We start from the raw sequence: 20,940 nt of genomic DNA, 5'->3' as shown, positions 1-20,940 counted from the left end.
GGTGGCTTTCCAAACTTACGTTCATGAAGGGAATTCTTCAGGGTCCTCTGGTAAAGGTCCTTCTTCTTCAAAACTTTAACCGCAACTTCTTTATTGACTTCAATTGAGAACGCTGCTGTGTTTCCACTCTGCACACAGCCTCCATGGGGTTCCTGGTTACTTACCTTGAGTGGTTACTTGTGTCCCTGGCTCCTCTGGGTCTTCTGGTTCAAGTCCCGTCCTCCCTTGCAGTTCGCACTCTACTTTCTTAGCATATGTTTTGGTCTCCCTCTGGAGACCACTGTATTTTGTGCTACTTACCTGATTGCATTTGAAGTATTTTTGTGTATTGTGTTGATATATCCGGGGTAGGAGATATACTAATATGTTAGTGAGTTTTGTGTATTTTTAAATAAACACTTTGTGGTTGTTTTTCATTTAACTTCCACTATAAGATTAAACTGGTAAAACAAGCTGCTTAACACTCCTTCAAGATAAGCCTGACAGCTACCACGTTGTGAGCTTTCTATGGTTATCAAAGACAACTAATATCGTCATAAGGGTTGCCTGGATTAGTTGAAGAAGCATCACTTGAATAAGTGTGCACCATATACTAAGCCAGCCTCCTACACACAATTGCTATCCACATAATTCCATTCCACATATTTCCACTACACAAATCCACTCCACACCGCACAATTCTACAACTAACTATTTCAATCCAACCCGCATAATTCCATTCCACACCACATATATCCACTTCACTCAATAAAAGATATTGTCATTTACAACGTCAATTGCTCTAACTCTCGCAAAAGCAAGACCTATTGGCTTTGCCACTGCTATGATATACATGGCCATGCTGTACCCTATCCCCGCCAAAGCAACGCTTTCTGGTCCTAATGAGTAGGATGTGCCTGAATGAAAGAAAAAGTTTTCACAGTAAAAAAACAATGTCCACAGTATAAAAACAATGTTTGCCGTTTGTTCCGCAGCAGCCATAGTCTAAAATCACAGAAAGAATCACATAGCACCATGTTCAGACCCAGCCGCCCACATTAGAAATGGGGAATATTCCCTGATTTGCTTGGGTGTAGGTACATTGGAAAACAGGGCATTCATGTGTGGCCCAGCAAGCCTTCCAGTGACAGCGGGAGCAGTGCAAAGATTGTCAGCAGTCCAGGCAATATAGTTAAGTACCCTCTGTTGTGCTCCCTGTGCACCTAAAAAATACGCACTTGTAGAGTCTGTTGGCTTTGCCAATGCTGACCCACTGGCTGTTCCAATGCTTTTTGCCGATATTGCCCAAGATACATGCAGGGCCAGCTTTAGGTTAGTGCTACTGGTGCGGCCGCACTGGGTGCTGACCTGTGGAGGGGGTGCTGTGACCTCAGGGGGAAATGTGTTTAGCAATATCTTATGATAGGAGAGATGAGAGGCACTTTTGCAGGTGGGAGGTAGAGAATCAGAGGAGGTGGTCATGGGACGTGGGAGTGCCAAAAGTGATTGTCGCACCAGGCACCACCAGGGCTAAAGCCGGCCCTGGATACATGCAAAGAGCTGATATGCGTGCGGTGTATGCTCCTGTTTATCACCAGGCATGCTCACATATGCATCATGATGCTATGACAGCCTAGAGTGATGATGTATATGTGTGCATGCAACACCACACATGTGCTCTCATACACCATTGTTGCAGCTGCCATTTTTTTTATTTGTCATTCCAAGAAGGTGGATGCCAATCTTAGAATGGTAAAAAAAAAATGCTCAAAAGCTCAACACTACGTTTTCCAAAAAGAGAGGCTCAGGAGGAAATTGCTGCTGTATGCGCCTACAAAAAAGATTAAAAAAAGCTATTTTTTAAAGGCGTAGAGGGGAGGAGAGCAGGAGGTGGGGGAGAGCAAATGCTGCCAAGCAACGAGATTAACGGGGAACACGGTGGAGGAAACAACGGAGGCGGTGGGTGGCTTAAATATGAAAAAATGACAAAAAAAGCAGAACGGAACAAGGTGGAGAAGGAACCAATGGACACGTTTGGAGTGGGAAGAGCAACATGAAGAGCGAGGAGGAAAGAAGCGAACGAGACACTGTAAGAAAACACATGCACTCCCATGCAGTGTAAGGGCAAAAGATAAAGCAGCTCCCTCAGTATGAGCAACAGAAGGAAATCTAATCAAAAGGATAGTTAGCAATGCAATAGGTCTCGCATTTACGCGAGTCTGAGCTGCAGCTTTATTATTTATTAGTTATCTGTGTACCACACGTGATGGGCAACGGGCGTGCAAACCAACCGAGAGACAAGATTTCCATACGGTCATTTGATTTTTAAAACATAAATATAACACATTGTCATTTACAATGCCAATAGCTTAAACTCGCGTAAATGCGAGACCTATTGCATTGCAAATGCCTGTCTTTAAAGCCTGTTGATGTACTGCGCCCACCTGCCATGTTCTTTGAAAATCCCTGTTTCAACACATGGGTCATCTGACCGAAGCCCCTCAATTCCCTCGGAGCACTGCACGATTATGCTTTCTTCCGTAACTAGGTGACAAACACTGCTCAGAGTGCACATTAAGATGGGACTCTGAACATACGTCCAACACAAAGCGAATATGAAATTACCTGACTATTAAAGAACCTGGGAGCACTTGCTCCCCCCAGATGTGTACCACACGTGTGATGGGCAACGGGCGTGCAAACCAACCGAGAGACAAGATTTCCATACGGTCATTTGACTTTGTCACCTCACAATGCGTCAGTGATGACACTCTCATCCATCAAAGAGACAGCCTTGTGCACTCTAGTGACATGCATCTCCACAAACCAACACAAAGTTTATAAAAGTCCCTCTGCTTTGGTAAAGCTGTACAACGTCATACTAAGGGCCACCTTTGTACTATACGAATAAACAAACCATTTGTTCGAAGATGTCCGGTTGGGTTATGGATTTCATAAAGTTCCATTAGTGGTGGAGTTCCGTGTCCAGGACGTCCATGTATTGATGAAGTCCAGTTAAGTTGTGAAATCGAGAATGCCCCTTTGCTTTCTAAGCTTTAACCGGGTTTTTGGATCCAGGATGTCCCTTTGGTTAATTATGCCTGGTTGAGTCTTTGATTCATGAATACCCCCTTTGTTTTATCACATCTGATTGGGTTTCGAGACCTAGTGTGACAACTCTTACTGGGAGGTCCCTTTAAGTAAAATCCGTTATTGGTGGTCCCAGCCAGCCCTGGAGCCGGCCACGCCCCTCAAACTCATTCACAATTTCTTCTCATCTCTTTCAGAAGTTGTAACCAAGAATCCGCTCAAACCAATGTCCGGAAAAGAAGGGGTGAAACGTCCAGTGCTGTGCGGTTGTATGCAGAACCATCCCATGACAACGTGTGTTCTCATATACAACAGTTTGTTGCGGTATTTCATCTGAATAAAGATAGCAACAGATGTTGCAAAGTATTGCTTGAGTCACATCCTCTTTTTTGCCTCCATGTTTCTGAGGCTCGGAAAGTGGCCATAGTGTAGAGGCAGTTCGGGCTGGACTGTTCCCATTGGGCACAGGGTCAAGACTGATTTGCATATGGCTTGGTTCAAACTGGAATGGCACGGTGAGCAAAAAAACGATGGATTTAGGCCCAGATCTGTGTACTGGGGTGAATGTATGACATTGTTCTGCATTCTGTCCATCAACTGTTTTAGCATTTGTCACCCCGAGTGGGACAGGTATGCCCAGATGTGGGTCCCGTGCTCTCCATGCCACTGGCATCAAGCTATCCTGGCTGAAGAGGGGTGAAACCCCGAAACCGGTCCTTGGATGCTTGTTTCCAGTCCAGGGAGGACCTGGCTTGGCAGTTCAGGCTGGACTGTTCCCATGAGGCACAGGGTCAAGACTGATTTGCATATGGCTTGGTTCAAACTGGAATGGCACGGTGAGCAAAAAAACGATGGATTTAGGCCCAGATCTGTGTACTGGGGTGAATGTATGACATTGTTCTGCATTCTGTCCATCAATTGTTGTTTTTGCATAGTGTAGAGGCGGCATCACTTCCATGTGTGCGCAGAGCTCTCAGACATTCTCAAGAATCAGAGACACGAATGGGTGGCACAGGGAATTACTTCCCATACTTTCAAGGGCGCTGGCGAGAGAGAGAGGGAAATGACACAATCCTTGTCCCCACCCAAACCTAATAATTTGGCAAGAGGGGAGGACGACCTCATTAATAGACACCTTCTTACACATAGAACTGGTTCTATGTGTACCCTGCTCCTGCAGCTCACTGGTAAAGCCTGCTGAAGTGGTGCACATGGAACGCTGCGAGGTCCTCAGACCTCGCCTCTCGGCTCCCGCCCAAGGATAGAGGTCAGGTAGTATTAAATGGTTCCCAGCACGAGCCTGCGGGCAGCTTGCATCACAGTAGGTCTCTGTTCAAGGGATAAATCTGATTCAGGATGCACCAGCATGTTCCAGCCGTGTGCTGTGCTACTATGCCCGGGTGAGTGTACAAATGTATGATTGTAAATAAATGGGCAAGCGTACGTGTAATGCATGTCTGTGCATATCTACCTGCATGAACAAGTGTGTATGCGCTACAACAAAGGTATGTGCTAGTGCTTAACTATGTGTACATGTGCGTTCGCGCCTGGATGTACGCATGTTCACGTGTGTGCACATCTGTGTGTGTGTTTCTTTGCGTGCATGCACTTGCGTTTCCTTTTCATGTCTGCACACAAACAGGTTTGATTGAGAGAGCACTTGTGGGGTTCACCAGTGTACACGTGAAGGATATTTCTTCAAACAATAGTCTATGATGTCACGAGCACACCCTGCACAAGACGCCACCATCACAGGGAAAGTGCAGGGCGTCCCCTGTGTGCAGTGAAGAAACCCTGCATACTTCAGCTGCTGCACAGACGTACGCCAGGACCCCCTCTTCTGCTGGCACATGAACTATCCCTAAAGTTCAGATTTCACCCCTTTCCCCCGAGAGAGTGGGCTACTATTTGTTTTCATGCACAACTAAAACCTAAGTCTGCAACCATCCAACAGTTCTCTCAGAACAAGGGGTGCTTTCTGACCTTGGACAGGAAGCAGGGGACCCTATGGGAGAACCCCTGATCCCCAGCTTTGTCGATTCATCCTGGGTGGCCACACATCGAGCTCGACAACCGGCAACTTCTGTGTACTTTCCTCCAGACACTACTTTTTAGGTCTCGCTGAGGCAGTGCATGCGTTGCGCTGCGGAACATTTAGTGTATGGGTTTTCAAAGTGCTGCCACAGGCTTTTGGTGGCCTAAAGCTTGTGTGAGCGTGCACGCGCGCAGCCGCCATCTGCCTTTGTGTCATGGCTCATTCAGCCTTCCAGCATGTGAATCATGCTCTTCCACCCCCTTACTGTCTGCTCGCACTACCCCTCCCTTCTCCCCCCTCCCTTCTCCCCTCCCTCCTCGTTAGCTTGTTTTTATCGCACTTAAAGCCTACTTCAGCCTGTGAATAAGATGCTGGCCATATAAGAGGCTAACTTTGTCGTGCCGGTCAAATATGAAACTAACATTGCAGCCGCTTGCTCTGCTGAGACTACGTCATATTTGTTTTGGCTGAGGTAGAACCGCCCCATGAGACCCTCCTCATTGGTCGACGCTAGTGCCACTCTGATGATCACTCTGATGATGTGCCTGCACCTGAACCGTGAGTCGTGACTTACACAACGAGGGAAGGAAGTCACCGGAGCTGGCGGAAGCCTGCTTGTCCGCTGCCTGGAAAGAGAGCATGAAGCCTCAGGCACTCGCCGCTCATACTGCACGAGCGTCGCTCCACTTTCCTCACTAGTGTTAAGGAAGGACACCCTCACGTAACCCAGGAAGACAAAGAGCAGGTAGGTGCCGCAGAAGCCGCCAGGCCGCTGCAGAGCACGCATACTCACCACAGCTGTGAATAGGGCTTCGGTCACGCGCGCGGCACACAGCAGTGTTCTCAGGCTGCCAGACATTGCATACAGCTTGCCTACAGATTTCGGCAAAATCGATAATTAAAACCATTACATCCAAAATGTCTGTTTACAGATTGCCACTTACTAATGCATTGGGTTGTGTGAATCAAACACTGACGGGCAAAACTTAGTTTATACAAACCACCCACGTTAGCAAAATACTCCTTATGTATTTCGAATCCAGATTGCTTACGGTATTGCCTGCTTTTTTCATTTTGTCCAGGTGCTCGGTGTATGTTTACTATCACCGCAGCCTTTCAGTACGGGAGCCTAAAACATGCATGTCGTTGCATACCTGCCAAGTTTTCAGTTTGCCTATGAGTGACATTTCCAATTTTTCAGCATGTTTGTGTGACATTTTAAGGCACTTTGCGTGCCACTTTGGGTACTAATAGAGCACGAGAAAAGCAATGAAGCTATGTTCATGTTATGATATAAATGGCCCATTTGGCCCCTTTTGTGGAATCTAATATTTAGAAACAAGCTTTATACTCATGCTCCGTCTCTGAAGTGCCAGCGCTAGGTCACCACCCTACTTCCCTGAATCCACAGTGCTCTTGCCTAAAATGCCAGGTCTGGCTAGAGGTGCCAGTTACATAGGATACATCCACTTAGAACCTACATGTTGGGTTTACAACTTTCCAAGTCTCTCCTGCCGCCATTGGTACACTTACACATATTGATTGATGGAGCTGGTATTTGCATTGGGGTATGCAAATAGGTTGAAGGTTTCCCATTCACAGAGAGAACAAATGCACATTATTCTAACTGACCTTAGTCAAAGTTTAACTTCGCCAAACAAACGGAAGAACTAGCAGCCAGCAGGTAATGTAGTGGGACACAACAGGACATGATATAGGCACACTGGAACAGCTAAAAGTGTATGTTATTGATTTTGATTAGTAGGGCTATTATACAGGCAAGATGAAGCCTCGACCATGATGGTTATAGTACAGCCGCCTGGAAATATTGTATTGCAACATTTATAGAAAGCTTACTATCCATACGTGGTGCAATGAAGTGCTTACCTTCATGGGGAGCACACTACACCGTCTAGGGTGTGTGATCTTTGTTTTGATTATGTATGGGGAGTGTTTCCATGTCATGCGTGATCACCACTGAGGTGCACTTCCTGTCTTATGGGTTTTATGTGTTGCAGCTCTTTGTAGTGTGATGAATGAATAAGTGCGAGAGAGAAATACGCTCAGTTTATGGTCTTCAGTAAACTTGCAGCTTTGAGAAGCTCTGCAGGTCCCTTTATGGTATTTAATATGATCATTGTCGATTTAGCTGGTTACTTAACCGTGTTGTCCATTCTGAGATATTTTGTTAAATGTTTATGGAACCTCAGCAGGCACAGGTTGGAGCGTGAAATGGTGGAGAGATTTTCATGATTACCAAGAGAAGTACTAACTACAGAGTACACATATCTTGAACATATATATTTTTTAATAGTAACATATTGAAACATTTTCCTGTCATTCGCATGGTGTACTATGGGTGTACATATGAAATATGTAAACCAACCACATTTAACAAACAAGCATTGGCATAGCCAACAGGTCTCGCCTTTGGGACCTTATAAGTATTTCGTTATGCAGTACAATATCCTTGGTGCAACAACATCAACTGTTGCATGGCTAAACACTTATAAGGTCCCAAAGGCGAGACCTATTGGCTATGCCAATGCTTGTTTTGTTAGTGGTACATGCCCCCAACTGTGCGTTAAAACGCCACGCTTTCAAACTTTCTGTGCAGGTCCCGCGCCACAGGATCCTGTTTAAAGCACATCTGATGGCAGTTCTCCTCCCTCCCCCCTGACATTCTCTATCCTCCTGTATTTTTACCGGAGGTGGGGGCTGCTCTTGTTTATACACGCTGGCTGAGGGGGGTAAAGAAGCCACGGACAAAGGGAGGGAGGACAGGGGGTGTTATAGAAGGCAAGACAATACGAAGGAGGGCGCGGGTAAAGAAGGCACGGAGTGCGGGGGGTCGAGAAGGCACGGATGGCGGGAGGGAGGGCGGGGTTGTACAGAAGGCACAATGGACTGAATGTAAGCAAGGCACGTCATGCCTGCAGAAAGAGAAACACAATAAAGAAAATAGTGCTTAAAGACTAAATAACAGGTACCGTGTAACAACCTAAGTAAAAGGGCCAGTCACAATGGGAGGTGACAGAAGAAGATAAGGTGGTACTAAGGAGGGACTAACAAGCCTATTTACGAATCAGAACTCAGCATTTAGGAAGGACAATCCACAAGCCAATGGCAAATATGGGCGGAGAGTGGGTGGGGCTTCTATTCCCTACTCCACTATAACAAGTCTTACAGAGCAGCGCATGTTCGCTGACTATGCTCAACCTCAAAAGCTGTGCTCCAGGGGAGGGACAAACACAGGAAGACGAAGGAAGCACATTGAAGAAGATGCAAGCAAATGTTATTGACAAGAAAGGCAACTAGCAGTAAACAGTCGACTGACCCAAAGCCCACTGTAGGTATTAGTATTGTTGATATTCGGTCAATGGCAACAGAGAGCTAAAAGCTGTCTGTAGGAAATATATAAATAGGCAACATTTCAGCTCTTGTTATATTAATTTGTCTATGTCACTAGTGGTACCCCTGTGTTGTTTCACCTCCCCTTATGGAAGTGCCAGTCTAGCATTATGAAACATGCACTATTTCAAGCTGTCACCCTAGAAGGATTGTAAATATAGAGCATCCTAGATGTGCTTTAATTCTGTACCATCAGTCCCTCTTAAAAAAACAGAGGTCAGGGTCTGTGTTTGGCAGTGCGTTTCTTACCGTAGCCATGCCCTTTTGACCGCAATTACAAATCCTGCACAAACCCTTATTTGCACAGGAATCGGAATTATAAACTGATTGGAGATTACCATACTCAGTAGTTACCCCCACATTATTTCCCAGGTACATATTGGCAGGTCAAGCCTGGTGATACATACCAGGGGAAAATGACCAGGACATCCAGTTTGTGCACAAAGCATCAAATTAAGCATGTTGCGCCCCATTTTGAACAGTCAAACTCAAACTCTGTCAATGACTCTACCTGATTTAATGCCGAATCTGGGGTATTGGTCTTTATCTGGTGTTACAACTACCTGCAACCCCTCCGGGACACTCAAAATCAGGGCCTCCGTCTTCTAAAGTGTTCTTAGGAATGGTGGAACTGCCCATGTGACAAAGTTCATAGACATGCCAGTGTCTTCGAAAGCTTTTACTTTGATCTGATACTTCAGGTGTGACTGTGCCTGCCACCTGATCGGTCATCCTTAGTATAAAGCAGATTGTCTCAGTGGAGTCACCTTCGCCAAGGTCATCGGTGTTTGTACAGTGCTCCGCATCTGATCTGGACGTTCTGCTCTGTACATGTTTTCGCAGTGTCTCAGTGCAGTGTCCACTGACCAGGTACTATAATGAAGTGGTTGTCTTTGCCACAGATAAAATTATGTTCCCATTTGTTGGGCTGCCTGCAAATACATTGCAAGCATATAATGTGGGGCTAGCAGCTCCCACAAAATGCATACGTGCCCTTCATCTGTCTTTCCGAATCTTGACTGCAGTCGGATAACATTGCAGCAGTGTCTCTCGGATCAGACTTGAAAGTCCCATCAGCCAATGTGGATTCAAAGCGCACTTCTCTTAAAATGTGCTTGACAGAGGATTATCAGGAATGACACCTTCGCCATCAAAGCAGGAGACATCACAGCTTGGTCTACTGAGAAGCCTAAATAACAGTAAATCATGCCTTCGACCCTTAGGAGGGTGCGCATGCTTGTGATTTATTGAAAGTGGGAATTAAGCTGGGTTCTCCTGGCGGAAGGAATGTTTGCAGTTTGGTTCATGAGAGGCACAAAATACTCTGAAAGCAACCCCAACCACGACACGCCCCTCTGGGGGTGTGAACCTAAAACAGGTCTAAGGCAGTTTGTGGATGTAGTCACGGGTGCCGCAGTTGTGACCTTTCTTTGCTGCAAGATCTGTCTTTTTCAGTGCAACAAAGTTCTCTCTAGCCTGGAATCTGGGCCCACCAGCACACATCTAATGACGCAGGGTGTGTGATAGAAGGGTGCTAAGGCATGCCATATGCACAAAACTTGGATGAGAGGGATGTGTGGTGGGCCCCCCAAAGGTTTTGTTACGCCTCTGCCAAGTCCCCTTTCAAATAGTGGGGTCTTCTTTTAACTTACCTCGCATCAAAATAATACTTTCGATTAACTGCAAATATCCCCACCCACTAAACAAATCTATGCACCCCATTTGGCTCTAACACCTCTTACCTGTTCCCCAGCTTTAATTATTATCCAGGTTAACTTTTCCCAGCTACCGGGACCACACAGCCTATTAAGCCCAATTTGTCCTTTTTCCCACCATTCCTTCTTCATACATTGAGATCTCCCAGTCTCCAGGCCCAAAGGTCCCAAATTGATTATCTCCTTCATGTATCGAGACCAATCAGTGGGGGGGGGGCTGTGGGAAGCTACCACACCCCAAACATCTTGACCACAGCCTACAGCATTCTCCACTCTCATGAGCATTCCACTTGTAACCCAAGCCGGGGCATTTAGCTTTCTGTTAACACATTTTTTTAACCTTGCAGCCTGCCTTAAACCCACTCAGATCCCCTTACATGGCTATCCATTGTCATTTCCTCCACCACCCTCCTCATTCGTCTACCTAAACATCTTCTGTGCTTCTCATCCCCCAGCCTGGCTCGGTCTCCCTTCCTAGGGCAACATTCCCCCATTGACTATTCAAAATCTGAGCCATGTCCACCACCCCAACCTTGGTGATCTTTGTTGTCACAAACTTGTACAGCTAGTTCCTCATACATGGATGATAAATACTATTCAGCTGTCAAACCTAGTGATGTCTGGCAGAGGCAACGCCAAGACCCCTGTACCCCATCGCCTGTCCTTCACCGGAATTCCTGTGTAAGCTTTATCAGCACTGTGGTGGGTGTTGCACATAAATTCCAGCCAGCCCGTCTAGCCACTGCTTGAGCAGGCCCTTCCAAATCTCGTAGCATGCTCCAGAAGGAAGGTGTTGATGAGAGAAGCATATCCTGGTCCTTTGATGCAGTTTTCTCTTTGGCAAGTTTTGTTCAAGTATTCCCTGCAGCATTTTCCCTCGTGGTGCAGGTAGCCAATCAGAGTTCTCATTCCCATTGGAGCGAATTGGCCCTAGTAGAACGCTCTATTTTTTTTAATTGGGTTCGAGGGACTTGCGACAGTCCCTCAAACCAAACCGTCCAGATGTACAATTTTTTTTATCCCTAATATCTTAAAAACTACTGAAAGGATTTACACCAAATCAAAAAAAGCATACTTTCTACACCAAGAGCTGGCTTTCTGCCACATCTGGTGTAATTCCATTCAGTAGGTTTTGCTGTAGTACTGCCTAAAAAAAAAGTATATGGAAAATTTAGGGGAAATTCGCTTTTGCGTTCCCCCTCCCTTTTTTCCCTCAACCCTGACATGACGATCGCCCAGAAAGTTTCCATGAAGGAGCTGAGGTGGATGAACATTTTTTGGGGAAAGTTTCATGAAGATATGGCAAACACTGGCACAATATTAGCAATAGCAAACCAGAAAACAATCTTCGTATGGAAACGCAGACCTAACAATATTCGCCTCTGGTATATACATATATATATTTATAGAGACAGATAGATAGATAGATAGATAAATAAATAGATAGATAGTTTTAGAAAAGCTTTGTGTAAACATTGAAGAAAGTGTCTGGTACAGGAGTGTGCATACCCTCTGGGAGTCACCAGAGTTTAAATACTAAGGGCTTTTCTACATTTCTTCAGTGTGATTCTCTGTGACTAAAGCAAAAACTCTATGTAGAAACGAGAAGTTCTGTATAATGTGCCTAATTTGCTCTATTTCGAATTGATGTGCACCTTCCCTTTCTACTTCCCCCCATGAGTTAAAATTTTAAGCAAAGTAAAGGATACACATTAACACAAAGCCTCATTGTGAGCATTGACTATTGATGGCCGGCTGACCAAGCATGGGGAGATTACCTGTTCGTTAAATAATTCAGGAGATTGTTCCGAGTTGGAGGTGGAGAAACTCACCTACTCAACGAGGGATAGAAAGATTTAGAGTAGAATAGGAAACAAGAGAAAAGTGAAAAAGAGAGAGGCAGAGGTTATATCCCCGGTATAAGGATCCAGTCCCGAAGGGGAGGGCCAAGTCTTGCCTCTTAGTTGCCCTCACACACCCCGAAGGATGTCATGCTTCATCATTGGGCTTTTGCTCCTCGTCGGGCCGGCGCTGCAATGCCCAATGGGCCCCCGAAGGGTCACTTTCACAGAGATCTTTTAAAGAGAAAAGCCGTTAGATGAGTGCGGTTGTGTGGGGTGGATCCAGATCGTTGAGTAGGTGAGTTTCTCCACCTCCAACTCAGAACAATGTCCTCAATTATTTAGCGGTAATCAGTGGAGCACGGACATTGGACCGGAACAGGCTCCTGGTCCCCCCCTCTTTTTGTTGACTTAAAGATTACCTGTTCTGCATCCTCTCTGTTTATGCGTTTCTTCCTTATCCTCTCTGATCTGGTTTGATTACAGATTTTAGTAATTGGTTCTTCACCCATGACTCAAGCACATGAAACAAAATCATGCATGTAAAAGGCGCATTTCAACAAACATTGCTTTCTTTGTGGCCATATATATATTAACAGAGGAATCTTCTCTTTCAGTTCATTGGCGAGGTGCCTGAGAACAGAGTTGGTGTTGTGGTTGCAAACTTGACTGTGGAGGACCGGGATCAGCCACATTCGCCAAACTGGAACGCTGTGTACCGGATCCTGAATGGAGACTCGGCCGGCCACTTTACCATCCACACCGATCCCGTCACCAATGAGGGCTTAGTCACCGTGGTGAAGGTCGGTCTCCCACCGTATTCCTGTCTTCTCAATGTACCAGTTCTGGGCCATCTCTTGTGCTCTCTTTGTTCTTGTGCCACTCCTTATTAAGGTCTTCCATTCTTCTACTACTATCTCCCATGTTACAACTTTCTTCCACTTCTCTTCACCCCTACCATGCTTTTTATCTCTATCTCCATCCCCAGTAACTCTTTCATAATCGGTTCAAAATGTACAACCTATGCGAGAGTGTGTGCTTAGAACCAGAATTGTGGAGAAAGAAAGAGATGCAGAAAGAGCTCACGGGACATGGAGGAGTGGTTGAGTGTCTATCTCCACTAATATCACAGGGCTGGCCAGCACAAGTCCCCACCTATCTCACACGTGTCATCATTGATCATCTTCGGAAGGGATCCTTACCCCCCCACCCCCACCCCACGCAGAAGCAGAGTGGCCTAGATGGAAAGTAGTTATGGTGACAAGTTTAAAGGCTAGTCAGGTCGGGACAGTGTGTGAACCATTTAAGAAATCAGTCACTTGTCAGGTGCTTGACTCGAATAACTGGTATCATGAGTGCCACGCAGCTTCACATCAGGAGGGGTTCTTTCGCCTAGTTCTGGTTTATCAAGAGCTTTAAAAATGCTGAGCTTTGTAGACCCACGCTTTTAATATAGGCACAAATAAACTACAAGTTTCCATATGCTGTTAGTCAAAAACCTGGTCATAGTAAAAGTCTAACTCCTAACACCGGGGGAGTTGGCACCTACTCACAACATTCCAAGTGGCCACATGGCAAGTGTGACAGTCTCTGCCACTCCTTTTTAGCAAAATGTACTTTGCAAGCTGGTGCCTGAGCCCTAGCTTACAAAGTTGAAAACACAACTATAGTCTTAGAATGCATCGTACGGTTGGATCAACAGCCACGACTTGCTAAGGGTGTGAGATTCAACAATGTTCGTCAATTTATATTTTCACCTTTTGCAAAAAAATTGACTTGTAACAATCAGCATTTCATGTATGAAATTACCCATGTTTAAAAGTCGTCAGAGTTATAATCATGAGACTCTCGCACCAACAGTGAATATATAAATGGGACAGTCAAAATACTTTAGGACATTTTGTGTAATAATTCATTTGGACCTGCCACGATGATCTTCGTACCTTTGTCTCGAGTTTAGGGAGCTACTCTCAAGTTTCATAAGTCAATGCTTGAGCAGCTCATCCAGTTCAGGTTTTTGCTTTACATTGTAGATCTAGAATGGGAAAAATTGCATTAAAAGTGTCAGAATGGCCAGCACAAATCTTGTCTGGATGAGCTCCTCGGACACTGGCCTGGCACCCTTGACAGGTCTGCATTCAGTAGCCAAAGAACAGAAGATAAGATAACCCTATGTAAGAAGCAGTGGCGTAGCTAGACCTTGTGCTGCCTGGCGGCTGCATGTTTAGAAAGGGGGGGGGGGGGGGGGGGGGGATTTCTGGTGATTCCTTTGACGGCTGCAGGTAAGAGAAACTCCTGCCGCCCGGGGCGGACCGCAATTGCTACGCCACCGGTAAGAAGTGGGAAAGTGCAAACATGGCAGACCAGAGTGGTTCTTTCTGGGAGGCCTTTAATTGAACTGTGCAGCAATCTTCTGCAGCGATGGGGGCCAGCTAGAAATCATGGTAATCTTTTCTTTTATCAGACTTTGGCTCTGAGATGCAACTATTTCTGTAAAGAAGTGTGTTTGTGTGCTCTAAATCATCAGGGACATATCTATCATTAAGGCAGTATGTGCAGTTATGTCGAGCTCCCACGGTGTGAGAGGCCCATGCCACCCATATTGAAGCCACAATGCCTTCCCACAATTAGCGTCATGTGGGAAAGTCTGCAGGCAGTATCTACCTGGAGGAAATGCCACCGGCACAGGACCTCCAGGGGTGAAGACTGTGATCCTTGAATAAGTGAAGAAGACCAAGGCCAAAAGAAGGAGCAAGTCAGGCTGAAGATCTCCAAAACCTCCATGAAAAGAACAGGGACAGAAAGTACACATCAAGAGGCACAGAACCCACCAAAAGATACTACAGCTGTGTATGGCCGCAGTGATTAGGAATAATGGAAACCCTTTATGCAGAAGATGCCACACAAGAACTGAGAAAACTTGAAAGTTATTGCTGTGTGACAGAGCATGGGCAGAGTCACTCTACAATGCCATAGTCTGAGTATCAGGCTTAGGAAGTAGCAACTCCCTGGAGTGATGTAGTGACCGCTTACTCGCCCCTCATGTTATGTCTACCCTGAAAATATCTAGAGAGGGCAGCTTATTCTTGGGTAGCAACATTAAGTTGGCGCAGGGGGTGCCACAGGGCTCGGCACTGAGTCCGACGCTCTTTAATGTCTATCTTGCTCCCCTCGCTGCCATCATTGAGAAATGGGGTGTGCGAGCTGTCTCGTATGCAGACGACACACAGCTGATGTTCTCTTTTAAGGAACATGGTGACACAGCTTTTATCAATTTTAAGCAATGCCTATTAAATATCTCCTCCTGGATGACTGAAAATTGTCTTAAATTAAACACTGATAAGACGGAGGTCCTATTTTTTAATCAACCTTCTCTTCCACAGACGGAGCTGTGGTGGCCAGTAGAACTGAACCCGCGCCCGACACCGGTAACGGTGGCAAGGAACTTAGGGGTCAGGTTGGGCTCGCAACTGTCTGGCAAGGCTCAAGTCATGCATATCTCCTCCCAATGTTTTTGGAGATTGAAGACACTTAGAAGATTCTTACGCTTCCTTCCTATGAACTGTAGGAAGGCAGTGGTGCATGCCCTTATTACTTCCCAACTCGACTACGCCAACAGTCTGTACATTGGCCTTCCGGATTACTTGATGAGAAGACTGCAGCGTATCCAAAACGCTGCAGCCAGGCTTTTGAGGAATGGGCCTTTACGGTATCACATCTCGCCTCATCTGCAAAGCCTACACTGGTTACCGGTAAGGAAAAGAGTGCAGTTTAAGGCCCTTGTGTTGGCTCATAAAGCAACTAGAGGGGTTGGCCCCCGCTATCTGAAACAGAGACTGCAGAAATATGTTCCCCCAAGAACTCTTAGATCCTGCAATCAAAATCTTCTGATCATTCCGCGGTTTAGAAAGACCAGGACAGGTGGACGTGCGTTCTCAGTGAAAACGGCAATGTTATGGAACACTCTACCCACTGAGCTCAGACAGTTTGATAAGGAACTTCCGTTCAGAAAGGCCCTGAAGACTTGGTTATTCAGACTACCTTAGAGATCGCTGCTATCCTCTCCCCGCTTTGTCCCCTGTGCCTGTAGGACGCTAGCGCCGGGACACTTCCGTTGGAAGTAGCTGTCGCGCTTTATAAATATTAATAATAATAATAATAAGTTGCTGTCCACTCTGTGTGTGGATGGAGTGATAGGCGTCCAGTGCCAGCACATCAGCAATGCCACCTGCACCATTTATTGCTTTGTCTCTTGCAGTCTCTTGTTTTATCGCTTTTGGCAGAATTTATATGACCCCTTACTGGTAGTGACACCTCAGCCTTTTTATGTTGACTAGCGGCAGCTTGGATGTAGTCTTTCAGGGTTCTCCAGTGCAATCAGGAAAGCTGCCTCCTGGTGCCATCATGCAAATTGAAGTCCCGTCCAGGGGAGCTCCTTGATGCCCATTTTTAAAATAAATGTAATGTTTCCAATGTTTCCAAGAACTGCGGTGACCCATAGGGAACGTTAGTATATTTGACTTATGGTAAGGGATCGGCACCAGAGAGTTAATCAGGCCATGCCCAAGAAATAATAATTTTTCCATCACACTTTGAGAGCTTTTTTAAGTTTAAAAAGCTTTATTTAGACATTAGAACAAGATATTGTTAGAAATTGGGTTTCTGTTTGACCATGGTATGCACCTAAGCCAGGCATAACACGTATCACTTTAGTCAGGGTAAGTAGGTTACACACCTAAGATAACCCCACTAACACAATTAAAACACTACAAAAGGACTCCACACCAGTTAAGAAAAATAGATGGTTCCTTACTATTGCAGGGGAGGTGATATGTCGGATCGTTACTGCCAGGCAGGGAAGGTGATGTGTCGGTTCCTTACTGCTGTAGGGGAGGTGACTCTGCAGTTGCAGGTGCGGTACCTTAGTTCCTTACTGTGCAGCGACATCGATGAGGTGTCGAGAGTCAAGCCACGAGGTTTCGGTTCCGCAGCTTCGATATCGGACCAGTCCACAAGCTTTTCAAGCTCCAGCTTGTGCTTACTAGCTAGCCACCTGTCCTCCAGCTCCACTGGGGATAGACCTTTAGAGGACACACTGCTGCTGGCCCTGGAGGATCCCCTTCCCCCAGCCAGATCCTGATACACAAAATCACCATGCAGGCTCTGTTCCTCCATATCCACATTATCATTCACATTCTCTGTGTGCTCACCTGCCTCCCTGGCTGCCAACCAGGCACTCAGCGCCTTTTGCAGCTCCTCCTTTCTAGTGAGGCGTTTAAAAAGAGATTTGTACTCCTTTCAGAACTTTTTGAGCTGTCGCATCGTATACGTCGCCAACCTCTCCTGCTCAAACACTAAATTTTGCAGCTACAGCTGAAGGCTCTCCATACTGGCACATGATTGAAAACTCAAAAGTTGCAAACAGTATGCTGGGGTATATTGGTCTGCGATATGGAAGTAGTGTACACCAATCAATGTATGCAATGTACATATGCATGTCCTATCCCCACCACTGATCACCAGTCTTAGAAATGGGTTTTCTGGTTGGCAAGGGTATGCACCTAAGCCAGGCAGAACCCACCACTCTAGTCAGCGTAAGTAAATTACACACCTGAGATAACCCCTGCTCACCCACTTGGTAGCTTGGCACAGAGCAATCAGGATTATTCCAGAGGCAATGTGTAAAGTATTGGTACACACAGATACATAGTAACACAGTGAAAACACTACAGAAGGACTCCAAACCAGTTTAGAAAAATAGCCAATATTTATCTTAATAAAACAAGAACAAAACGGCAAAATCCAACATACACAAATTGAGATATACCTTTTTAAAGGCTAAATCAAGTATAGCTCTTAGAAATCAAATATATCTCCAACCTTGGCTATTTGGTCGACATCGACGACTCCATAAAACCAGTCTGACCTCGAATTAGCAAGGGCCGATTATGAAGTCGGGCAGACCCCAGTACAGTACCTTGGCAGCATCATGAAAAACAAAGACGATGCAAAACAGAGAGGAGGTAAGGCTTCGCAGAGGCCGGTGCAGCTTCTGTTTCTTACTGTTGCAGGGGAGGTGATGCGTTGGTTCCTTACTGCTGGGCAGAGGAGGTGATGCGTTGGTTCCTGACTGCTGCAGGGAAAGTGATGCTGCGGTTACAGGTGCAATACCTTGGTTTCTTACTGTGGATTGGTGGCGATGAGGTGTCAAGAGTCAATCTGTGAGGCTTCGATTCCGCTGCATCTATGTCGGACCAGGCCAAAGGCATCGGAGCTATACACCACAGACTTCGGTGGTGCGGTGCTTGAGACCCGTGTAGTGGCAGAGCTTTGGAGGCACTGCGTCGTCTGTGGTGCAAGTCACCACCGGTGCGTTGAGTGGTGCCATGGCTCCGGTGCAGGCTACGGCACAGCGTCAGAGTTGCAGATAGGCGCCGGTTTCAAAGTCAATCAGCTTTGTTGCCTTGGTTTCTTTTTAATAGCACCCCAAACTCACTTTTAAGAGCCCAGGAACTGGAATTGGCACCACTTGGCAAGTAGGATTCTCAGTAGAGGGGCCCAGGGGTTGCAGGTGAAGCCTTTGATGGCCCTGAGATGTTTTAACAGGAGGCAAGCTCAACTCAAGCTCTTGGAGAACCTGGATAGCAGGATGTAGAAAGCAAAGTCCAGTCCTTTCACGCCCAGGTCAGAAGCAGTAAGCAGCAGGCCAATACACCAAAGCACACAGGAAAGTGGCCGTCCCTCCTGACAGCTATCTGGCTCTACTTCCTGGCAGAATGTCCTCAACCCAGAGTGTTCTAAATATAGGGGATCACAGGTCCAGTACTTATACTCATTTTAGCCATTGAAACTTCTAGGGACAGTCTTTGTAGTGCACAAGACCCTGCCTTTCCCTGCCCTGGCTCCACAAACACTACATGGTGTGGAGACTTCTTTGTGTGAGGCCAGGCACAGCCCTATTCATGTGTCAATGTCGGCTCCTCCCGCCACTCTAGCTCAGGAAGACCCATCAGCCTGGTGATGGCCATCAGGATATACAGGGCCCACCTCAGCTTCCTTTGTGTGACTATCTAGAGTAAATGCACAAACAGCCCAACTGTCAGCCAACCCAGATGCGTATGCAGAGACAGGCACAGAATAGTTAAAGTAAGAAAATGCCAACTTTCTAAAAGCTCCCAATTGGCAGATACACTTGTAAGATGTTACAAGGCAGCTCCAATGATAACCAATGGGAGAGATAAGCCTTTCTGTAGTAAAAAACTAAATGAACATCAGTTCACTATCAGGTCATGTAAAATACAACAGTACATTTCCTACCTCTAAAATACACTGCACCCTGCACATGGGGCTACCTTGGGCCTACTATGGGGGGCCTTACAATAGTAAAAGGGAAGGTCTGAGCCTGGCAAATGAGTGTACTTGCCATGTAGATATGGCAGTTTAAAACTGCACACAGAGACACTGCAGTGGCAGGCCTGAGACATGTTTGCAGGGCTACTCATGTGGGTGGCACAATCAGTGCTGCAGGCCCACTAGTAGCATTTGATTTACAGGCCCTTGGCACAGACAGTGCACAGTACTAGGAACTTAGTAGTAAATCAAATATGCCAATCATGGAGTAACCAAACGCCATTACATTTTAGACAGGAAGCACTTTCATTTTAGCGCTGGTCAGCAGTGGTAAAGTGTCCATAGTCCTAATACCAGCAAAAACGAAATGCAGCACACAGTCAAAGCGTTATACAAGGATAATAAGCATAATATTTGTCCATATGTAACTGAAACTTCTGATGGATACTTCTGCCTGTGGATTCCTCACCTTTTGAATACCCCCTGCGCCATCATTCCACAGGAAAATTCGACGTCACAATGGACCAGCTCCGCTCGCGGCACCGTATGACATCATCGGAGCCACAAAAGGACCTCGTCGGCGTGCTGACGTCAGTTCCCTTTTTGCCACGCCGTCGACGCTCAACGGTTTTTTCCAGGGCTCTCCATTTTCATCGTGGGAAAACTTTGTATCTCGTAGTTTGTTCAGAATGGCTACTTCTAGAAAGACCGGGTCCAAACCCTGCAGAGAGTGTGGCAGACACATGTCTATCACGGATCCGCATGATGACTGCCTGTGGTGTTTATCCTCAGACCACGAAGTCGAGGAATGCAGGAGCTGCAGGAAGATGAATCCTAAGGCTATCAAAGAACGTGAAGCCAAATTGTTTATGGCGAAAGCCAAGAAGGAAAAGGGAGGTAGGAAGAGGGCGAAGTCCTCGTCTTCTCACACTTCGAGGTCGAAGAAGCACAAAAAATCCAAGAGGAGACATACCTCTCGACATCGATCTTCGAAGGCCAGGGTCTCGAGGTCGAGATAGAGGTCGCCGACTTCAGCTGAGCGACCTCAGGGAAGGGACTTCATCTCTCCTACTCCTTCTCCTCAAGCGACGCCAGTACCATCTCCGGCTGCGGCGTTGCAGATTTCAGAGGCTTCTTCGCATCAAGAAGAATCACTGGTTCCAGCGACGTCACCGGCGCCGGATGGGTCCTCTCCAGGCCGTGTGGCTTCACCTGAGCGGGCGCCGTCCCCGGCTCCGCAGGCTCCAGTGCGACCTCAGGTGACCCCCCTACAGGAAGGTACGGATCCATATCCTCCTTTTCCTGCTCCTGGGGCTGACTCTTCACATTTTCTCAATGCGATGTTTGGTTTATTCACAAGAGCCTCGACTCCATCCTGTGCGCCTTCAGGCCCCGTGGGTCCTCTGGCATTCAACCTGGGTGTGCCTCAGTTCTATCTCCAGGCACCTTTCATGCTGTCGACTACGGCTTGGCATTTCCTGGCGCCGAGATCGTCGACTCCGGCTCCCCAGACTCCTTC

At 46.5% G+C, this 20,940-nt stretch overlaps 1 protein-coding gene and 1 long non-coding RNA gene across 2 annotated transcripts in view; one reads left to right on the top strand and one right to left on the bottom strand.

The window, feature by feature from the left end:
- The window catches only part of LOC146812673 (uncharacterized), a 542,976-nt gene that overhangs the window by 61,419 nt on the left and 460,617 nt on the right, over positions 1 to 20,940 (bottom strand). The gene's annotated exons all lie outside the window — the stretch shown is intronic.
- The window catches only part of CDH4 (cadherin 4), a 1,855,428-nt gene that overhangs the window by 1,647,986 nt on the left and 186,502 nt on the right, over positions 1 to 20,940 (top strand). Inside the window, exon 9 of the mRNA XM_085619784.1 lies at positions 12,689 to 12,874. Within this exon, the coding sequence (XP_085475910.1) occupies positions 12,689 to 12,874 (186 nt within the window). The remainder of the gene's footprint in view (positions 1 to 12,688; positions 12,875 to 20,940) is intronic.

This window comes from Triturus cristatus, chromosome 7 (genome assembly GCF_964204655.1).
Source record: "Triturus cristatus chromosome 7, aTriCri1.1, whole genome shotgun sequence".
NCBI lineage: Eukaryota > Metazoa > Chordata > Amphibia > Caudata > Salamandridae > Triturus > Triturus cristatus.
The sequence above is the reverse complement of the archived record's forward strand: the minus strand, read 5'-3'. Positions and strand labels throughout refer to the sequence as shown.